At 52.9% G+C, this 18874-nt stretch overlaps 2 protein-coding genes across 2 annotated transcripts in view; both read right to left on the bottom strand.

Moving 5' to 3' along the window:
• The window catches only part of LOC308150822 (E3 SUMO-protein ligase CBX4-like), a gene marked incomplete at both ends in the record, with an annotated part of 15534 nt that extends 14858 nt beyond the window's left edge, over positions 1–676 (bottom strand). Inside the window, one exon of the mRNA XM_080523614.1 lies at positions 561–676. Within this exon, the coding sequence (XP_080379740.1) occupies positions 561–676 (116 nt within the window). The remainder of the gene's footprint in view (positions 1–560) is intronic.
• A 6202-nt stretch (positions 677–6878) lies between these two features.
• The window catches only part of tbc1d16 (TBC1 domain family, member 16), a gene marked incomplete at both ends in the record, with an annotated part of 33126 nt that continues 21130 nt past the window's right edge, over positions 6879–18874 (bottom strand). The window contains 5 exons of the mRNA XM_080524459.1: positions 6879–7187; positions 11290–11436; positions 12453–12632; positions 13014–13200; positions 18162–18296. Of these exons, the coding sequence (XP_080380585.1) occupies positions 6879–7187; positions 11290–11436; positions 12453–12632; positions 13014–13200; positions 18162–18296 (958 nt within the window). The remainder of the gene's footprint in view (positions 7188–11289; positions 11437–12452; positions 12633–13013; positions 13201–18161; positions 18297–18874) is intronic.

The raw sequence follows: 18874 nt of genomic DNA, 5'->3' as shown, positions 1-18874 counted from the left end.
GTGATAAGGCCCAGGCAGATATGATATGAGCTGCTACTCACACACCACACACACACTCACACACACACACACACACACACGATAAGAATAAGCCAGAACAAAGAATGTTACTGAAAACACATTCAGACGGCTTATCTGAACTCTCTTTATGCCTGCACGCCCACACACACATGCACGCACACACACACACACGCACGCACACACACACACACACATTACGTACACACACACACACACACACACACGCACCAGGGGAGGCAGAAATCCCATTCCTCATTTTAGTCCATGCATTACAATGAGCCGTCCTCTGATTTCTGCCCCCACCAGCCTCCCCTGACACACACGCACGCGCACGCACACACATACAACCCCCCCCCACCCCAGACACACACACGCACACACACACACACACACACACACACACACACACAAACACACACATACAACCCCCCCCCCACCCCAGACACACACACACGCACACACATCACACGCACACGCACGCACATCACACACACACACAGTGTAATGTGCGTATGACGGAGGTATTGATTGTAGCTAGCTCTCTCCGCGGCGTGGCTAGCTGAGCGGCGTAGCCCCCGGTGCTGCTGGCTGGTTGGGGTCCCTCCTCCGCCCACGCTGCAGTTGGACCACAGATGTTATCCACCACCGCCGCCATGGCAACCCCTCTAATCCACCGTTCGCACACGTATGCAAAGCAGCAACACACACAACCAGCAGCTCTCAGGTGAAGGCTTTTTACAAAACGACCAAGAGAGATGAGAGAAGATCACAGTCATCCAGCTGTGTGTTGTGTGTCCCCCCCCACCCCCCTCCCCGCCCCTCCTGCCCCTCCCACCCCCCTGCCACCAGACATGGGTCCGTCCGTTGTTGGTTCGAATCACACCGGGGAAACTTTTTTTGGGGGGGGGGGAGCTAATTATTGCTAATTGTTGTTGCTAACGGTAATATTTGCTAACGCCTGCCTCCCTGACAACTTTCTCTAACCGCTCAGAGTTTCTTGTCCCAGTTCCGGCTTACAACAACAACATTGGTCAGAGATCATTTTTACACACATAGGCTACACTAAGCTCTGGAATGACATGTCATATTACATTAGAGCAACAACCTCTCTCATTATTTCAAACAGGCCTATGAACACCATCTGATGGAAGGACTCACCTGCAACCACTGACCCAGTATACCATCTTCCTCACGGGAGCGTGTCTATGTTCCCACAGCCCGATGTTCCAACATTTCTAAGTAGTCTAACTGTTTAACTAACCCTAACCGTAGCCCTAAACCTAACACTGACCCTAGCCCTAATCCTGACCCTAACACTGACCCTAACCCTAGCCCTAATCCTGACCCTAACACTGACCCTAACCCTAACACTGGCCCTAACCCTAGTTCTAACCCTAACACTGACCCTAATCCTAGTCCTAACCCTAGTCCTAACCCTATCCCTAGCCCACCTATGAAATATTACAAATGTGGGACCATTGGGATGACCCCTTCCTCACCCCCCTCCTCTCCTCTGCAGTCTGTGTAGCTGTGTAATGTGTTCCTGTTGTCTTTCCTCTGTGATTGTTCCCTGGTTCTACCGTTTGTTTACGTGATTCTGTCTTTGTGTTGCAGAACAGGAACCTGCTGCAGACCAGTTGTAACTGAGTCAGGCCAGTCTAACTGTCACACATTTTAACATCTGTAATGTTACTTGGAATCTTTTCCTGTATAATAACAAAGAAAGAAAAGTTAACTGATGCACCGTATCTTTAGTTTTTGACGTATCTTGAGTCAAAACAGGAAGTGAAACGCTGGTATAGTCAGATAATAACACCCCCCCCCCCCCCCCCCACGCCTGTATTTCCTTGGTCCGCAAAAACAATCACAACGTATTCTGTTGGAGACAATGTTGACCTGGGGTGAAACAGAGGTTTCAAATGCAGTACTTATCGGTGCTCGACTGTGTTTACCTGGTGCATCTGAACCAATGGAATAGGCCTAAAAGGTGCCCCCCCCCCCCACACACAACTATTTAAAAGGATTGTAAATACCATATGAACCCAGGGGAGGGGGGGGGATTCCATCAACGTCACTAAAGGCTTATTTTTGATGAATCTCACCAGACTTATCAAGAATCTGCCTGGATTTTCCTTTAGCAACGTTGATGGAATACTCCCCAGGACCGCCCTGTACCACACCCCCCCCCCATCCTTCCTAACGTTGCTAACGTTGTCTCCTGTAGATCACCGCGGCGTGACTCCGAGAGACGTCGGCCCGGATGGAGATAATGAGTAATGAGAAGTGGCGTTTTATTCATTTAGGTATTTATTGTCATTTTCCCCTCCGTCTTGTGTTGTGCTCCTGCAGTGCATTAGCCCTGAGAGCGGCTATCCATCACAGGCTAACGGGTCGTAACGACCCCCCGAACCTCGAGAGTCAGTATGACTCATACAGTCATGTACATGAACCCAACTCACACAATGAACCTCGGGAAAACAACTCACAGGTCAGGACAGGACGGTGATCCCATGTTTTTTGGGGGGTTTGAGATCGTCTCCAATTAATACGTTTAGTACGATTCCGATCATTTGTTTTAATTCCCAAGATTTAATTCTTTAACTCCTGTTTTACTCAAATTCATCTAGTTTAAGATGTGGATGTTTTTAAGATATTCAGTACTGTAATTATTTTTTATTTTTTTAAAGGAGAGATCTTACGCCAAACATATATGAGATCACCTCCTGATAACACCACCACCACCACACACCCACCCACAGTACCGGGCTTGTGGCATCCTCAAACAGGGGGATTTCGAGGAAACCTGGCAGCGCAGTTTGTAGTGTTGCTGCCTCTCTCCCTCTCAAACACACCGCCACCTGACGGCGTGTCTGATGCTAGCTGATGCTATCTCCTCACAGATGTCTGTGGCAGTTGGTTGATCCCCCCTCAGCGCAAACAGAACCTACAGCAAACCGCTACTTCTGACCAGACTGTTCTAGATTGTTCTATCTAGATCGTTTGAACAAAAAAACAAAAAAAACACCTGTCGTTTGCCCAACTACAACAATGTCAACAAGGCCTTCATTGACATGCTTCAGTTGGCTTCCCTCCCGGGGGGGGGGGGGGGGGCTCCTCTACATATAGCTCTCTATCATGGTTCCCTAGCAGGTAAAAGCCAGTCTTGTCTTGTGTTTTCATAGTGTAGAACTACAGCATAGGAAACCAGGAAATGGCCTCTTTTTCCAGTGATTTGTGCGTCATCACGGAGCTTCACAGAGACGTTGTACATTCAGTGACCCCAGCGGCACGCGGGCCTGTCTCAGTGAGGGTGGTGTTGGATGCTGGGCCTGTCTCAGTGAGGGCGGTGTTGGATGCTGGGCCTGTCTCAGTGAGGGCGGTGTTGGATGCTGGGTCTGTCTCAGTCAGGGTGGTGTTGGATGCTGGGCCTGTCTCAGTCAGGGTGGTGTTGGATGCTGGGTCTGTCTCAGTGAGGGTGGTGTTGGATGCTGGGTCTGTCTCAGTCAGGGTGGTGTTGGATGCTGGGTCTGTCTCAGTCAGGGTGGTGTTGGATGCTGGGCCTGTCTCAGTGAGGGCGGTGTTGGATGCTGGGCCTGTCTCAGTCAGGGTGGTGTTGGATGCTGGGCCTGTCTCAGTCAGGGTGGTGTTGGATGCTGGGTCTGTCTCAGTCAGGGTGGTGTTGGATGCTGGGTCTGTCTCAGTCAGGGTGGTGTTGGATGCTGGGTCTGTCTCAGTCAGGGTGGTGTTGGATGCTGGGTCTGTCTCAGTCAGGGTGGTGTTGGATGCTGGGTCTGTCTCAGTGAGGGCGGTGTTGGATGCTGGGTCTGTCTCAGTGAGGGTGGTGTTGGATGCTGGGCCTGTCTCAGTCAGGGTGGTGTTGGATGCTGGGCCTGTCTCAGTGAGGGTGGTGTTGGATGCTGGGCCTGTCTCAGTCAGGGTGGTGTTGGATGCTGGGTCTGTCTCAGTCAGGCTGGTGTTGGATGCTGGGTCTGTCTCAGTGAGGGTGGTGTTGGATGCTGGGTCTGTCTCAGTCAGGGTGGTGTTGGATGCTGGGCCTGTCTCAGTGAGGGTGGTGTTGGATGTTGGATGCTGGGTCTGTCTCAGTCAGGGTGGTGTTGGATGCTGGGTCTGTCTCAGTCAGGGTGGTGTTGGATGCTGGGCCTGTCTCAGTCAGGGTGGTGTTGGATGCTGGGTCTGTCTCAGTCAGGGTGGTGTTGGATGCTGGGTCTGTCTCAGTGAGGGTGGTGTTGGATGCACACACGCACTCACACACACACACACACACACACACAGCGCCCGCCCCTTGCCACCCAATTATTATCCATCAGCGCTAACTGCCCTCTCTAAAACGGTCACCCAATCTTCTTAAACTCTGCAGAGCACCAGATGACTACCAGGTAGAGGACCAGATGACTACCAGGTAGAGGACCAGGGGGGGCCGGGGGGTGGCTGAAAGCGGCGGCCATCTTAACGCTTTGACTCGACCTTGTGAAGAACGACTAAACGTCAGCGATTAAGCTGCCATCTTTGTCACGCCATAGGTTCTTCATGTCTCTCTCTCTCTCTGTCTCCCCCGCCTCTCTCTCTCCTTCCCTCCCCCCCTCCTCTCCCTCGCATCTCTCTCCCTCCCTCTCTTTCTCTCCTTCCCTCTTCCCCCCCCGCCTCCTTTCCCCCCCCCCCTCTCTCTCCCTCTCTCTGGGTGTTATAATTAGGAGGTTGGTCGTGGGGGGGGGCTACTGACTGGGGCTGCACTCTAACTCACTACCACATGTTCAGAGATCACACACACACACACACACACACACACACACACAGATCAGAGGACGAGAAAGCAGTAAACAGACACAATCACGTGAGACACATTCTCTTGGGTTAGCGTGTCTGATTTGACAGTGTGTTAACACGGGTGCGTTGGCTCGGCGGTGAAGGTGGAAAGGTGTTGAGTGGATACAATAACACTGTGAAGATGTCGAACGCACCCGCACCCCCCCCCCCCGCCTCAAACGATTTAACACAACAAGATGCAAAACTTGTCCAACCCAAGTCAAAACATGTCGGTTATCCTTCCCTCCACATTGGATATGCAGCAAAACCCCAAACATGTACACTCTCTTTGGCTGGCTATGGTGTCATCATCAACATCCACCACCACCACCACCCTCACAGGTCCTCTCTGAGACCCAGTAAACATACATTATATCATATATCATAGAACACTGTCGTTTTTTCGGTCCCTCTTGCTGTTGATGGGGGCGCAATATTCTTGTGCATCCTCCTGTATGGACGGCAGGTGAACCGTGACCTCTGACATGACAGTGAGTGACCTCTGACCTGGCGCTGAGCGTAACCAGACACTGTGTGAACGCGGGAGCGCGCTGCCTGGGCGGGGATCGGATGCGGAAAGAAAAATGTTGTGAGGCCTGTTTCTGATAAGAAAACATGTTGTGTCAACAGGTCTGCATCTCTCTACCTACCTACCTACCTACCTACCTATCTGTCCCTTATTTTGGGCTCCAGTGTTATTCCACAAACAAAGTTGTACCCTCTATACGTCAGGGATTCCTCATGCAAAGGTTAGAACCGGAATATATTGCTAAATATTGTCATAACGTCGGAAGAAAGTAGTAGAAGTCGCACACACACGCAAAACACACGGAACTCTCGTTGGGTCGCAAAAGTAGAAACGCATCGTTGAAAATAGTGTACCACTAGACGTAATGAGATGAGAGCCCCCCCACCTCCTCCTCCCCCCCCTCCTCCTCCTCCCCCCCAACCCTCCTCCTCCTCCTGGTTGATGGAGGAGTCTAGAGATCCAAGGGGCTTTGACATTATTCTGATTTGAGATATGCAAAAATAATTTCCATGTTTCCCCACAGACATTCCATGGTGAGGACAGACTGTAAGTATCAACAGTTCAAGACACATACGACGCATCTGACCAATGTGGCTTCAACCCATAGTCAGGTGGCACACAGGCCCCTCCCCCATGACCCCTCCCTTTGTCCCCTCCCCTTTGACCCGTTCCCCTTGACCCCTCCCCCTTGACCCCCTTCCCTTTGACCCCTCCCTTTGTCCCCTCCCCTTTGACCCGTTCCCCTTGACCCCTCCCCCATGACCCCTCCCCTTTAAGCCCTCCCATGACCCCCTCCCTTTGACCCCTCCCCTTGACCCCTCCCCCTTTAACCCCTCCCCTTTTGACCCCCCCCCTTTAACCCCCTCCCATGACCCCTCCCCCAGGGACCTGTTCCTCGTTGCGTCCTTGTGAAGGCCACGCCCAGCCGGTGACACACTGGACCCTGACACTGTCACACACAAACATGACGATGACGATGATGATGATGATGATTGTCCATTCTCTTGTCCAATCGCAAAGCAGCATCTATGTCCTCCTCCTCCTCCTGTCCTCCGTGGACCGTCGTGCCAGAGTGTGTGGTCCTGACAGTCCCAGGTTTATATATATATATAGATTTGTATTTTATTTGTACATTCTTATAAGGCAGTGTTCCATGTCGCACCAGACAGAAAGGACCAGCAGATAAATCCCTTACTACTTTTACAAGATGGTGATTGTAAAACCGGTTCAGCGTGGGGGGGAGGTGGTGGGGGGGAGGGAGGGAGGGAGAGAGAGAGAGAGAGAGAGAGAGAGAGGGAGAGGGAGGGAGAGAGGGAGAGAGGGAGAGAGAGAGAGAGAGAGAGAGAGAGAGGCGTCACAGAGAGCAGATCCAGTACAGTGGTACAGCAGCTTCTGCTCTGCTTGTGACAGTTGTCCCACACACCGGTCCTCCCCCCCCGCCTCCCCTCCCCCGGTGACACCCCCCCTCCCCCGGTGACACCCCCCTCCCCCCATCAGCTCCACCTCAGGACGGCTTCCGGAAGGTGAAGATGTCTCGGGTCTTGGAGCCCCTCTTGCCCTCGGGCGGCGGGGTGGGGGTGGGGGTGGGGTTGGGGGAGGGGGAGGGGGAGGGCGAGGGGGAGGGCGAGGGGGAGGGCTGCGGGGTGGCCGTGCCTCCGTAGGGGCAGCTCTGGGAGTCCGGGTGCTCGCCGGAACATTCCACGGCCGGGATGTAGCGGCTGTCCCACATGCCCGGGCCGCACAGCTTACACAGGTCGTGCAGGCTGCAAGGGATCCTGGGTAGGAGACGGAACTGGTACAGCAGACTACGGGCCTGGGAGAGAGAGAGAGAGAGAGAGAGGGAAGGGGGGGAGAGGGAGAGGGAGGGAGGGGGAGAGAGGGAGAGAGGGAAAGAGTAGGGAGAAAGAGGGAGGGAGGGAGGAAGGGGGAGAGGGAAGAGAGAGAGAGAGGGTGGTAGGGGAAGAGAGAGACGGAGGGAGGGGGAGAGGGAGGTAGGGAGTGAGGGTGGGAGGGGGAGAGGGAGGTAGGGAGTGAGGGTGGGAGGGGGAGAGGGAGAGGGAGGGAGTTGGGAGAGAATAGGGGGAGAGAGAGAGAGAGAGAGAGAGAGGGAGGAAGGGGGGGGAGAGGGAAGAGAGAGAGAGAGAGGGTGGTAGGGGAAGAGAGAGAGGGAGGGAGGGGGAGAGGGAGGTAGGGAGTGAGAGAGGGAGGGAGGAAGTAATGAAAAGATTGGGAGTTAGAAAAAAGAGGGCAGATTGGAAGAAACAAACAAACCAACCAACCAACCAGCCAACCAACCAACCAGCCAACCAGCCAACCAGCCAACCAGCCAACCAGCCAACCAGCCAACCAACCAACCAGCCAACCAACCAACCAGCCAACCAGCCAACCAACCAACCAACCAGCCAACCAACCAACCAACCAACCAACCAACCAGCCAAGGGCGTGGTGGAATGAGAGAGTGGCGGAAAAGAAGGATGATGGTGAAAGAGGGAGTGGAATAACAGAAAAAGACAAAACAAGGAGAAGAGGTAGACGGGAGGTCAGTTAGGGTACGACCTCTAGGCTTTCACCTGGAATGCAAAACGTCTCACTCTATTATCCTTCTATTGATCTGAATATCCTCCCAATCACACCTGCCCTTCAACACAGCGCAGGTCAATTAAAGTCCACCAGCTTGGAATACAAATGATCTTCTGGCTCTGAGGGGCCATCTGTGCATGGATCAAGGACTTCCTGTCTGACCGCCCCCAGAGGGTGCGGGTGGGCTCCCACACCTCCACAGCCCTCAGACTCAGCACTGGGTCCCCCCAGGGCTGCGTGCTAAGCCCCATCCTCTACAACCTCAACACCTACGACTTCACCCCCGTCCACCCCAGCAACTCCATCATAAAGTTTGCAGACGACACCACCGTGGTGGGCTCTCGGGGGGGGGACGAGGCAGCGTACAGGGATGAGGTGGAGCAGCTGGGCAAGCTGTGCAAGGATAACAACCTGCTGCTGAACCAATCAAAGACCCAGGAAATCATCGTGGACTTCAGGAGGAAAAAATCGTAGGTCCAGCCCCTGCTCGTCGATGGAGGGAGCGTGGAGAGAGTCTCAACCCTCCGATTCCTGGGGGTGCACATACAGGATGACCTGTCCTGGAAGACCAACACAGCAGCCATCATCAAGAAGGCACAACAGAGGCTCTACTTCCTGAGAGTCCTCAGGAAATACCACCTCAAACAGGAGCTGCTTGTGACCTTCTACCGCTGCACAGTGGAGAGCATCCTCACCTACTGCATCTGCGTGTGGTTCTCCAGCTGCACAGCCGCAGAGAGTCGTGAGATCGGCCCAGAAGCTCATCGGCGCCCCCCTCCCCTCTCTGGAAGAGCTGTACAACACACGCTGCCTCAGGAAGGCCTCCAAGATCTCCAGACACCCATCCCACCCTGGGAACGAACACTTTGTTCGGCTGCCCTCGGGCAGGCGGTTCAGGACCATGTCCGCAAGGACAAATAGACTGAAGCTCAGCTTCTACCCCAGGGCCATTCAGGCCCTGAACACAGCAAAGACCTAGGTTCTAGGCCCTGGACAATCTAGACAATTTGATGGCAGCTACTAGATTGTAATCAAGTGCAATACTGAAACACAACTGTGAACATTTCAAACCTGCAAACTGCGACACTTTAAATGAATGTGCAATAATACTATGTGCAATATGACAACCCTCGGGTACATAAGGTTCAGAGATAGGAAATGTTAGGATATTTATAGCATAGCATAGAGTACAGCACAGTGTTTTATTTGTATAGTATAGTATAGTGGATAGTGTATATAGCCTTTATTTATGTAAACCAGCTCTTTTCCCTTCTTGTTTTTAGTATTCTTTTTTTTTCCTAGCACCAGGGGAGCCCCCCCTCCCAAATTTCGTTGTATGGTACCTGTACTATATAAATGACAATAAAGACCATTCATTCATTCATATCACAGAGTTCCTATCAAAACCACCATATATATATATATATATATATATATATATATATATAGGGGGAGGCTGGGGAGGCTAGGGGAGGCTAGGGGGGCTGGGGAGGCTAGGGGAGGCTAGGGGGGCTGGGGAGGCTGGGGGAGGCTAGGGGGAGGCTAGGGGATGCTGGGGAGGCTGGGGAGGCTGGGGGAGGCTAGGGGGGCTGGGGAGGCTGGGGGAGGCTAGGGGAGGCTAGAGGGAGGCTGGGGGAGACTAGGGGAGGCTGGGGGAGGCTGGGGAGGCTAGGGGACGCTAGGGGGGCTGGGGAGGCTAGGGAGGCTGGGGGAGGCTGGGGGAGGCTAGGGGAGGCTGGGGGAGGCTGGGGGAGGCTAGGGGAGGCTGGGGGAGGCTAGGGGAGGCTGGGGGAGGCTAGGGGAGGCTGGGGGAGGCTAGGGGAGGCTTGGGAGGCTGGGGGAGGCTGGGGAGGCTAGGGGAGGCTAGGGGGGCTAGGGGAGGCTAGAGGGAGGCTAGGGGAGGCTATGGGAGGCTGGGGGAGGCTAGGGGAGGCTAGAGGGAGGCTGGGGGAGGCTGGGGGAGACTAGGGGAGGCTGGGGAGGCTAGGGGAGGCTGGGGAGGCTAGTGGAGGCTAGGGGGGCTGGGGAGGCTAGGGAGGCTGGGGGAGGCTGGGGGAGGCTAGGGGAGGCTGGGGGAGGCTAGGGGAGGCTGGGGGAGGCTAGGGGAGGCTAGGGGAGGCTAGGTGAGGCTAGGGGGAGGCTAGGGGAGGCTGGGGGGAGGCTAGGGGGAGGCTATGGGAGGCTGGGGGAGGCTAGGGGAGGCTAGAGGGAGGCTGGGGGAGACTAGGGGGAGGCTAGGGGAGGCTGGGGAGGCTGGGGGAGGCTGGGGATGCTAGTGGAGGCTAGGGGGGCTGGGGAGGCTAGGGAGGCTGGGGGGGGCTGGGGAGGCTAGGGGGGCTGGGGGAGGCTAGGGGAGGCTGGGGGAGGCTAGGGGAGGCTGGGGGAGGCTAGGGGAGGCTAGGGGAGGCTAGGGGAGGCTAAGTGAGGCTGGGGGGAGGCTAGGGGAGGCTAAGTGAGGCTAGGGGAGGCTAGGGGAGGCTATGTGAGGCTGGGGGGAGGCTAGGGGAGGCTGGGGGAGGCTAGGGGAGGCTAGGGGAGGCTGGGGGGAGGCTAGGGGAGGCTGGGGGAGGCTAGGGGAGGCTGGGGGGGCTGGGGAGGCTAGGGAGGCTGGGGGAGGCTAGGGGAGGCTAGGGGAGGCTAGGGGAGGCTAGGTGAGGCTGGGGGAGGCTAGGGGAGGCTAGGTGAGGCTAGGGGAGGCTGGGGGGAGGCTGGGGGAGGCTAGGGGAGGCTGGGGGAGGCTAGGGGAGGCTAGGGGAGGCTAGGGGAGGCTGGGGGAGGCTAGGGGAGGCTAGGTGAGGCTGGGGGGAGGCTAGGGGAGGCTGGGGGAGGCTGGGGGAGGCTAGGGGAGGCTAGGGGAGGCTAGGGGAGGCTAGGGGAGGCTGGGGGGAGACTAGGGGAGGCTAGGGGAGGCTAGGTGAGGCTGGGGGGAGGCTAGGGGAGGCTGGGGGAGGCTGGGGGAGGCTAGGGGAGGCTGGGGGGAGACTAGGGGAGGCTAGGGGAGGCTAGGGGAGGCTGGGGGAGGCTAAGTGAGGCTGGGGGGAGGCTAGGGGAGGCTAAGTGAGGCTAGGGGAGGCTAGGGGAGGCTAAGTGAGGCTAGGGGAGGCTAGGGGAGGCTAGGTGAGGCTGGGGGGAGGCTAGGGGAGGCTGGGGGAGGCTAGGGGAGGCTAGGGGAGGCTAGGTGAGGCTAGGGGAGGCTGGGGGGAGACTAGGGGAGGCTGGGGGGAGGCTAGGGGAGGCTGGGGGGAGGCTAGGGGAGGCTGGGGGAGGCTAGGGGAGGCTGGGGGGAGGCTAGGGGAGGCTGGGGGGAGGCTAGGGGAGGCTGGGGGGAGGGTTACCTTGCGGAGCACCAGTTCTCCGGTCATGTGCATGGAGAGGTTGCTGAAGTGCAGCAGCATCTGGTCTGTGGCTAGCTGCTGCTCTGTCACGTCCTCCCCGTACAGCACGATGATGGACACACACAGGAACAAGTGGAAGTAGTCCGTCTGGAGAGGAGAGAGGGAGGAGGGAGGGGGGAGGGAGGGAGGAGAGGGAGGGAGGAGGGAGGAGAGGGAGGGAGGAGGGAGGAGAGGGAGGGAGGAGGGAGGGAGGAGGGAGAGGAGGAGGGAGAGGAGGAGGGAGGGAGGAGGGGGGAGGGAGGAGAGGGAGGAGAGGGAGGGAGAGGGAGGAGAGAGAAGAGGAGGGAGAAGGGGGGGAGGGAGGAGGGAGGGAGGGAGGGAGGGAGGAGGAAGGAGAGAGAGGAGGAGGGAGAGGGAGGAGAGAGAGGAGGAGGGAGGAGGGAGGAGGGAGGGAGGAAAGTTATATTTACAGTTATGTAACGAGGTAGAGCAGGCCAGGGCATTAAAGCAGATTTGTTGTTTTCATTATTCAATAGTAGACACATTCACAGAAGTGTGTGTGTGTGTGTGTGTGTGTGTGTGTGTGTGTGTACCTGGTAGTGTGTGTGTGTCTGTGTGTGTGTACCTGGTAGTGTGTGTGTGTGTCTGTGTGTGTACCTGGTAGTGTGTGTGTGTGTGTGTACCTGGTAGTGTGTGTGTGTGTGTACCTGGTAGTGTGTGTGTGTCTGTGTGTGTGTACCTGGTAGTGTGTGTGTGTGTCTGTGTGTGTACCTGGTAGTGTGTGTGTGTGTGTGTACCTGGTAGTGTGTGTGTGTGTGTGTGTACCTGGTAGTGTGTGTGTGTGTACCTGGTAGTGTGTGTGTGTACTTGGTAGTGTGTGTGTGTGCCTGGTAGTGTGTGTGTGTGTGTGTGTGTACCTGGTAGTGTATGTGTGTGTGTGTGTGTGTGTGTACCTGGTAGTGTGTGTGTGTACTTGGTAGTGTGTGTGTGTGCCTGGTAGTGTGTGTGTGTGTGTGTGTGTACCTGGTAGTGTATGTGTGTGTGTGTGTGTGTACCTGGTAGTGTGTGTGTGTGTGTGTGTTTGTGTGTGTGTGTGTGTGTGTGTGTGTGTGTGTGTACCTGGTAGTGTGTGTGTGTGTGTGTGTGTGTGTGTGTGGGTGTACCTGGTAGTGGGCCCAGCAGGCCTCCCACATCCTCAGGGCCTCCGTGTCGGGGAACTCCCTCTTGAAGCAGAGGAGGATCCAGCGGTGGCAGAACAGCAGCTGCAGGCCGTCCTCCCCCAGGCCCACCAGGTGCAGGTGGAACCTGGGCAGCATCAGACGCAGCAGCTCCCGCAGGTACCTCTGGAGGGGGGGGGGGGGGGGGGGGCGCGGGGGGGGAAGAGGGTTAGGGTGTCTATTGTGAATATGCTTATGCACACAGACACAGGCAGGCAGACAGACAGACAGACACACACACATTCCATGAGTGCTGATCTCTCACACACACACACACACACACACACACACACACACACACACACACACACACACACACACACACGCGCACACAAAGACTCATTAAACAGCAGCAACTCTATTGTGCCCAGACTCAGAGAGAGAGACATGGGAACAAGAGTGGGGCACACACACCAAAACTATCTCCCCCCCCTCCCCTCTGTCCCCTTGTCTCTCCTCCCCTCTCCCCCTCTCCCCCTCTCCCTCCCCTCCCCCCCCTCCCCTCACCAGCTGCCTCTCCATGTCCTCGTCCCTGGGGGAGCTGATGAAGATGGTGTTCTCCATCAGGCCCACGAAGCACCAGAAGGTGTCGCTCTCGTCCTGCACCTCCGTCAGCAGCGGCGCCACCAGGTCCGACATGCCCTGGCAGTAGCCCATCTCTGGGTTCAGCACCGCGTAGTTCAGCAGCACCCGCCTGGAGCCCAGACACACACACACCAGGGTATACACAGGAATCTTGAGGTTAATTTCAATACCTTTCTAAGACTTTTTAAAGACCTTGTCAATATTTTTCCAGACTTACCGCCACTTGGAGCTGTAACCGTTTACATCAGTGACACTTTTAACTTAACAGGTTTAGTTTACAATAGACTAGACCACTAGCATACAACACAATTTCCGGTTCATCTTAGTTTTTTAATAAAAGTAATAAATTCACAAACTTTTACTAAAAGTTTTTAGGACTCAAACTCTTTGGACAGAGTCTAATTCAGAAAAATACTTACAAAATTCAAGACCTCATAAAATCGTGATAAGACTTTTTAATACTTATTAAGGGTCTTGATTTTCCCAAAATGGATTCATCAACTTTTAATACTTTTCAAGACACCGCGGATACCCTGCACACGTTTACCTTTCAATTTTAAAACTGACACCAACCGCCACCAACTGCCAAAGCATTCCGCGTAAAAGTGTTTACCTAGCGACGGCGCGTTGATTGGCTATAAACAATGATGGGTGCGTTCGTAAATTCTCTCTGAGAAGCGCCGGAGCTCACACTGGGTTCTAAACGTCTTAAACCCACCAACTACCAACCAAAGCATTCTGAAACACTCGCCACGCAACAAACACAAAACTGCGTTTGTAAATTCGCTCTGGAAATCTGATCAGCACTCATGGGTGCTCGTGGCGCCTCTTGTCCAATCAAATTACTTGTTTATGACGTTGAACCCAGTGTGCGCTCCGGCACTCTCAGAGCGAATTTACGAGCGTTTTTTTGTTGTTGTTGTTTTTTACGTGGCGTTTTACCTAGCGACAACGCTTTGATTGGCTACAATCAAATGAAGCGTCAAGATCGATGCATTTTCTGGGTGAATATAGTCGCCCTATAGGCGCTGTAGAATGTTGACGATTTGGGGGACTTTATTCACCCTCGGCACTGAATTCTGAACTCATTAACACCCGCCTGTCACAGCACCTCTGACAGACTGCTAACGGCTTTATGGCACACTAAACCGCTTTATGGCAGTGGGTCTGTGTGAATGTGAAAACACTGTTTGATGTCAAAACAACGTCAATTAACGTCAATTTGACAGAACGGGACTAAGACACTTGACCAGGGGGGTGAGAATGTCAACTTCCTGAAGGACGACGTTTATCTAAATGACGTAAAGAGTGGGTTAGGCTACTGTTAGGCTACTGTTAGACTACCGCTGTAAAACGAATAGTAACAGTCAACGGTCCAAAGAATAGGAAGGTGAGAAAACACATGTTACATGTCCCACGCTCTCAAAACTGTTAGCACAACCGTGTGTGTGTGTGTGTGTGTCTCAGAGATCCTGCAGCTTTAGTCCTATGTGGAGGGAACCAGACACTGAACTGTGTGTGTCACCTGTTCAAACCCCCCCCGCCCCCCCAAAAAATAAACACAATTCAGCTTAAGAAATAAAGAGTTGTGAAGGTTGTAACAACTACCTGCTGTAGGTGATCAAAACTGTGCCAAACCGATTGAGAATCAATCAACTTTGACTCATCACCCACATATGTTGACAACAGCTGGTGAAACCGGGAACAAGTCGGCAACCAATCAAATTGTTCAGAACTTTTATTCTGAAAAATGTAAATAAATTCCAACGTTGTTGAAAACCAATGACACACTTGCTAGTCAAGCCAAAATATTGCAATGCAATGGATTCGGTGAGTAATTCCCCACTGCTACCTAGTTATCTGAATGGACTGAATCCATTGCATTGCAATATTTTGGCTTGACTAGCGAGTGTGTGATTGATTTTCAACGACGTTGAAATGTATTTACGTTTTTCAGAATAAAAGTCCGAACACATGGTTGGTTGCAGACTTGTTCCCGCTTTGCTGTCACATACACCCACACTATTCTGTCACATATACCCCCACTATTCTGTCACATATACCCAGACTATTCTGTCACATATACCCTCACTATTCTGTCACATATACCCTCACTATTCTGTCACATATAACCAGACTATTCTGTCACATATAACCAGACTATTCTGTCACATACACCCTCACTATTCTGTCACATACACCCTCACTATTCTGTCACATATAACCTCACTATTCTGTCACATATACCCTCACTATTCCGTCACATATACCCTCACTATTCTGTCACATATACCCTCACTATTCTGTCACATATACCCTCACTATTCTGTCACATATACCCTCACTATTCTGTCACATATACCCAGACTATTCTGTCACATATACCCAGACTATTCTGTCACATATACCCTCACTATTCTGTCACATATACCCTCACTATTCTGTCACATATACCCTCACTATTCTGTCACATATACCCTCACTATTCTGTCACATATACCCAGACTATTCTGTCACATATACCCCCACTATTCTGTCACATATACCCTCACTATTCTGTCACATATACCCTCACTATTCTGTCACATATACCCAGACTATTCTGTCACATATACCCTCACTATTCTGTCACATATACCCTCACTATTCTGTCACATACACCCTCACTATTCTGTCACATATAACCCCACTATTCTGTCACATATACCCTCACTATTCTGTCACATATACCCTCACTATTCTGTCACATATAACCAGACTATTCTGTCACATATAACCAGACTATTCTGTCACATACACCCTCACTATTCTGTCACATACACCCTCACTATTCTGTCACATATAACCTCACTATTCTGTCACATATACCCTCACTATTCCGTCACATATACCCTCACTATTCTGTCACATATACCCTCACTATTCTGTCACATATACCCTCACTATTCTGTCACATACACCCTCACTATTCTGTCACATATACCCTCACTATTCTGTCACATATACCCAGACTATTCTGTCACATATACCCAGACTATTCTGTCACATACACCCTCACTATTCTGTCACATATACCCTCACTATTCTGTCACATATACCCTCACTATTCTGTCACATATACCCTCACTATTCTGTCACATATACCCTCACTATTCTGTCACATATACCCTCACTATTCTGTCACATATACCCTCACTATTCTGTCACATATACCCAGACTATTCTGTCACATATACCCAGACTATTCTGTCACATATACCCTCACTATTCTGTCACATATACCCAGACTATTCTGTCACATATACCCAGACTATTCTGTCACATATACCCAGACTATTCTGTCACATATACCCTCACTATTCTGTCACATATACCCTCACTATTCTGTCACATATACCCTCACTATTCTGTCACATATACCCTCACTATTCTGTCACATACACCCTCACTATTCTGTCACATATACCCTCACTATTCTGTCACATATACCCTCACTATTCTGTCACATATACCCTCACTATTCTGTCACATATACCCTCACTATTCTGTCACATATACCCTCACTATTCTGTCACATATACCCCCACTATTCTGTCACATATACCCTCACTATTCTGTCACATATACCCTCACTATTCTGTCACATATACCCAGACTATTCTGTGACATATACCCACACTAGTACTGGGAGAGTACGAGAGCCACTTAACTAATAGCGTGTTATGTTGAATGTTAAGGCCCCAGATTCCTCATCTAGAAAGCTATTAGCTGTAAGTATGCATCAGAAGTGCTTTGCCAGCTTAGCCAAAGTCAATAAAGCATGAAAGTCATTTGCTGCACCCTCAGGGGCTAAGAATACCAAATGACTCTTCTCCTGTGTGCTGTGTGTGTGTGTGTGTGTGTGTGTGTGCATAGGAGATGGGGAGGATAAGGATGGAGTGAGAAAGTGAAGAGAGAGAGGGGGGGGTTAGAAAAGGAATGACGGAGAGAGAAAGAGAGGTGAGAAGTGAGAGAGAGAAGAGGGAGAGAGAGGGAGAGATGGATGTAGAGAGAGAGAGAGGAGAGGAGGGAGAGAGAGAAGAGGGAGAGAGAGGGAGAGATGGATGTAGAGAGAGAGAGGGGAGAGGAGGGAGAGAGAGAGGGTCAGATGGATGTACAGAGAGAGAGATGGAGACAGAGGAGAGAGAGGGGGAGATGGATGTAGAGAGAGAGACAGAGACAGAGGAGAGAGAGGGGGAGATGGATGTAGAGAGAGAGAGAGGAGAGGAGAGAGACAGAGGAGAGAGGAGGGAGAGGGGGAGGGGGAGATGGATGTAGAGAGAGAGAGGATGGAGAGAGAGAGGGAGATGGATGTAGAGAGAGAGAGAGAGAGAGCAGGGAGAGAGAGAGAGGGACATGGATGTAGAGAGAAAGGTAGACAGAGAGAGAGGAGGGAGAGACAGAGAGAGAATTATATAATAATTTATAATTTTGCCATTTAGCAGACGCTTTTAATCCAAAGCGATTTACAATTACGAATTACAGGGACATTCCCCCTGAGTAACTGAGGGCTAAGTGCCTTACTCAAGGGCACACTAGTAGTGGTGTGGTTTCAGGCGGGATTTGAACTCACAACCTTCCGATCACAAGTCCAACTCACTATCCACTAGACCACCACTACCTCTAAGGGAGGGAGGGAGGAAGGGAGAGAGACAAAAAGAAGAGAGAGAGGAGGGAAGGAGGGAGGGAGAAAGGGAGAGAGAGGAGAAGAATGAGAGAGAGGAGGGAGGGAGGAAGGGAGAGTGAGGAGAAGAAAGAGAGAGAGAGGAGGGAGGGAGGGAGGAAGGGAGAAAGAGGAGAAGAAAGAGAGGAGGGAGGGAGGAAGAGAGAGAGAGAGAGACAGAGAGAGAGAGACAGAGAGAGAGAGAGACAGAGAGAGAGAGAGAGAGACAGAGAGAGAGAGACAGAGTGGAAGGAGAGAGAGAGAGAGAGACAGAGAGGAAAGAGAGAGAGAGACAGAGGAAGGAGAGAGAGAGACAGAGAGAGAGAGAGGAAGAGAGAGAGAAAGAGGAAGGAGAGAGAGACCCTGACCTCATGCTCTCCACGTTGGGGTTGTCCTCCCCTCTGAAGAAGGCGTTGCTGCGGTCCGTCCTCACCACGTCCTTGTCCACCGTGAACTGGACCTTCCTCCAGAACTCACTGTGCTCCTCTGGGCTCATAGACAACCTGGGGTCCACACACAGGCAGGGAGGGAGGGAGGGGTTAACACTCATAGACAACCTGGGGGCCACACACAGGCAGGGAGGGAGGGAGGGGTTAATAAACACTCAGACAACCTGGGGGCCACACACAGGCAGGGAGGGAGGGGTTAACACTCATAGACAACCTGGGGTCCACACACAGGCAGGAAGGGAGGAAGGGGTTAACACTCATAGACAACCTGGGGGCCACACACAGCCAGGGAGGGAGGGGTTAAACACTCATAGACAACCTGGGGTCCACACACAGGCAGGGAGGGAGGGGTTAACACTCATAGACAACCTGGGGGCCACACACAGGCAGGGAGGGAGGGAGGGGTTAATAAACACTCATAGACAACCTGGGGGCCACACACAGCCAGGGAGGGAGGGGTTAATAAACACTCATAGACAACCTGGGGGCCACACACAGGCAGGGAGGGAGGGGTTAACACTCATAGACAACCTGGGGGCCACACACAGGCAGGGAGGGAGGGAGGGGTTAATAAACACTCATAGACAACCTGGGGGCCACACACAGGCAGAGAGGGAGGGGTTAACACTCAT

The sequence above is a fragment of the Nansenia antarctica genome (assembly GCF_963989245.1).
Source record: "Nansenia antarctica genome assembly, chromosome: 2".
NCBI lineage: Eukaryota > Metazoa > Chordata > Actinopteri > Argentiniformes > Microstomatidae > Nansenia > Nansenia antarctica.
The sequence above is the reverse complement of the archived record's forward strand: the minus strand, read 5'-3'. Positions and strand labels throughout refer to the sequence as shown.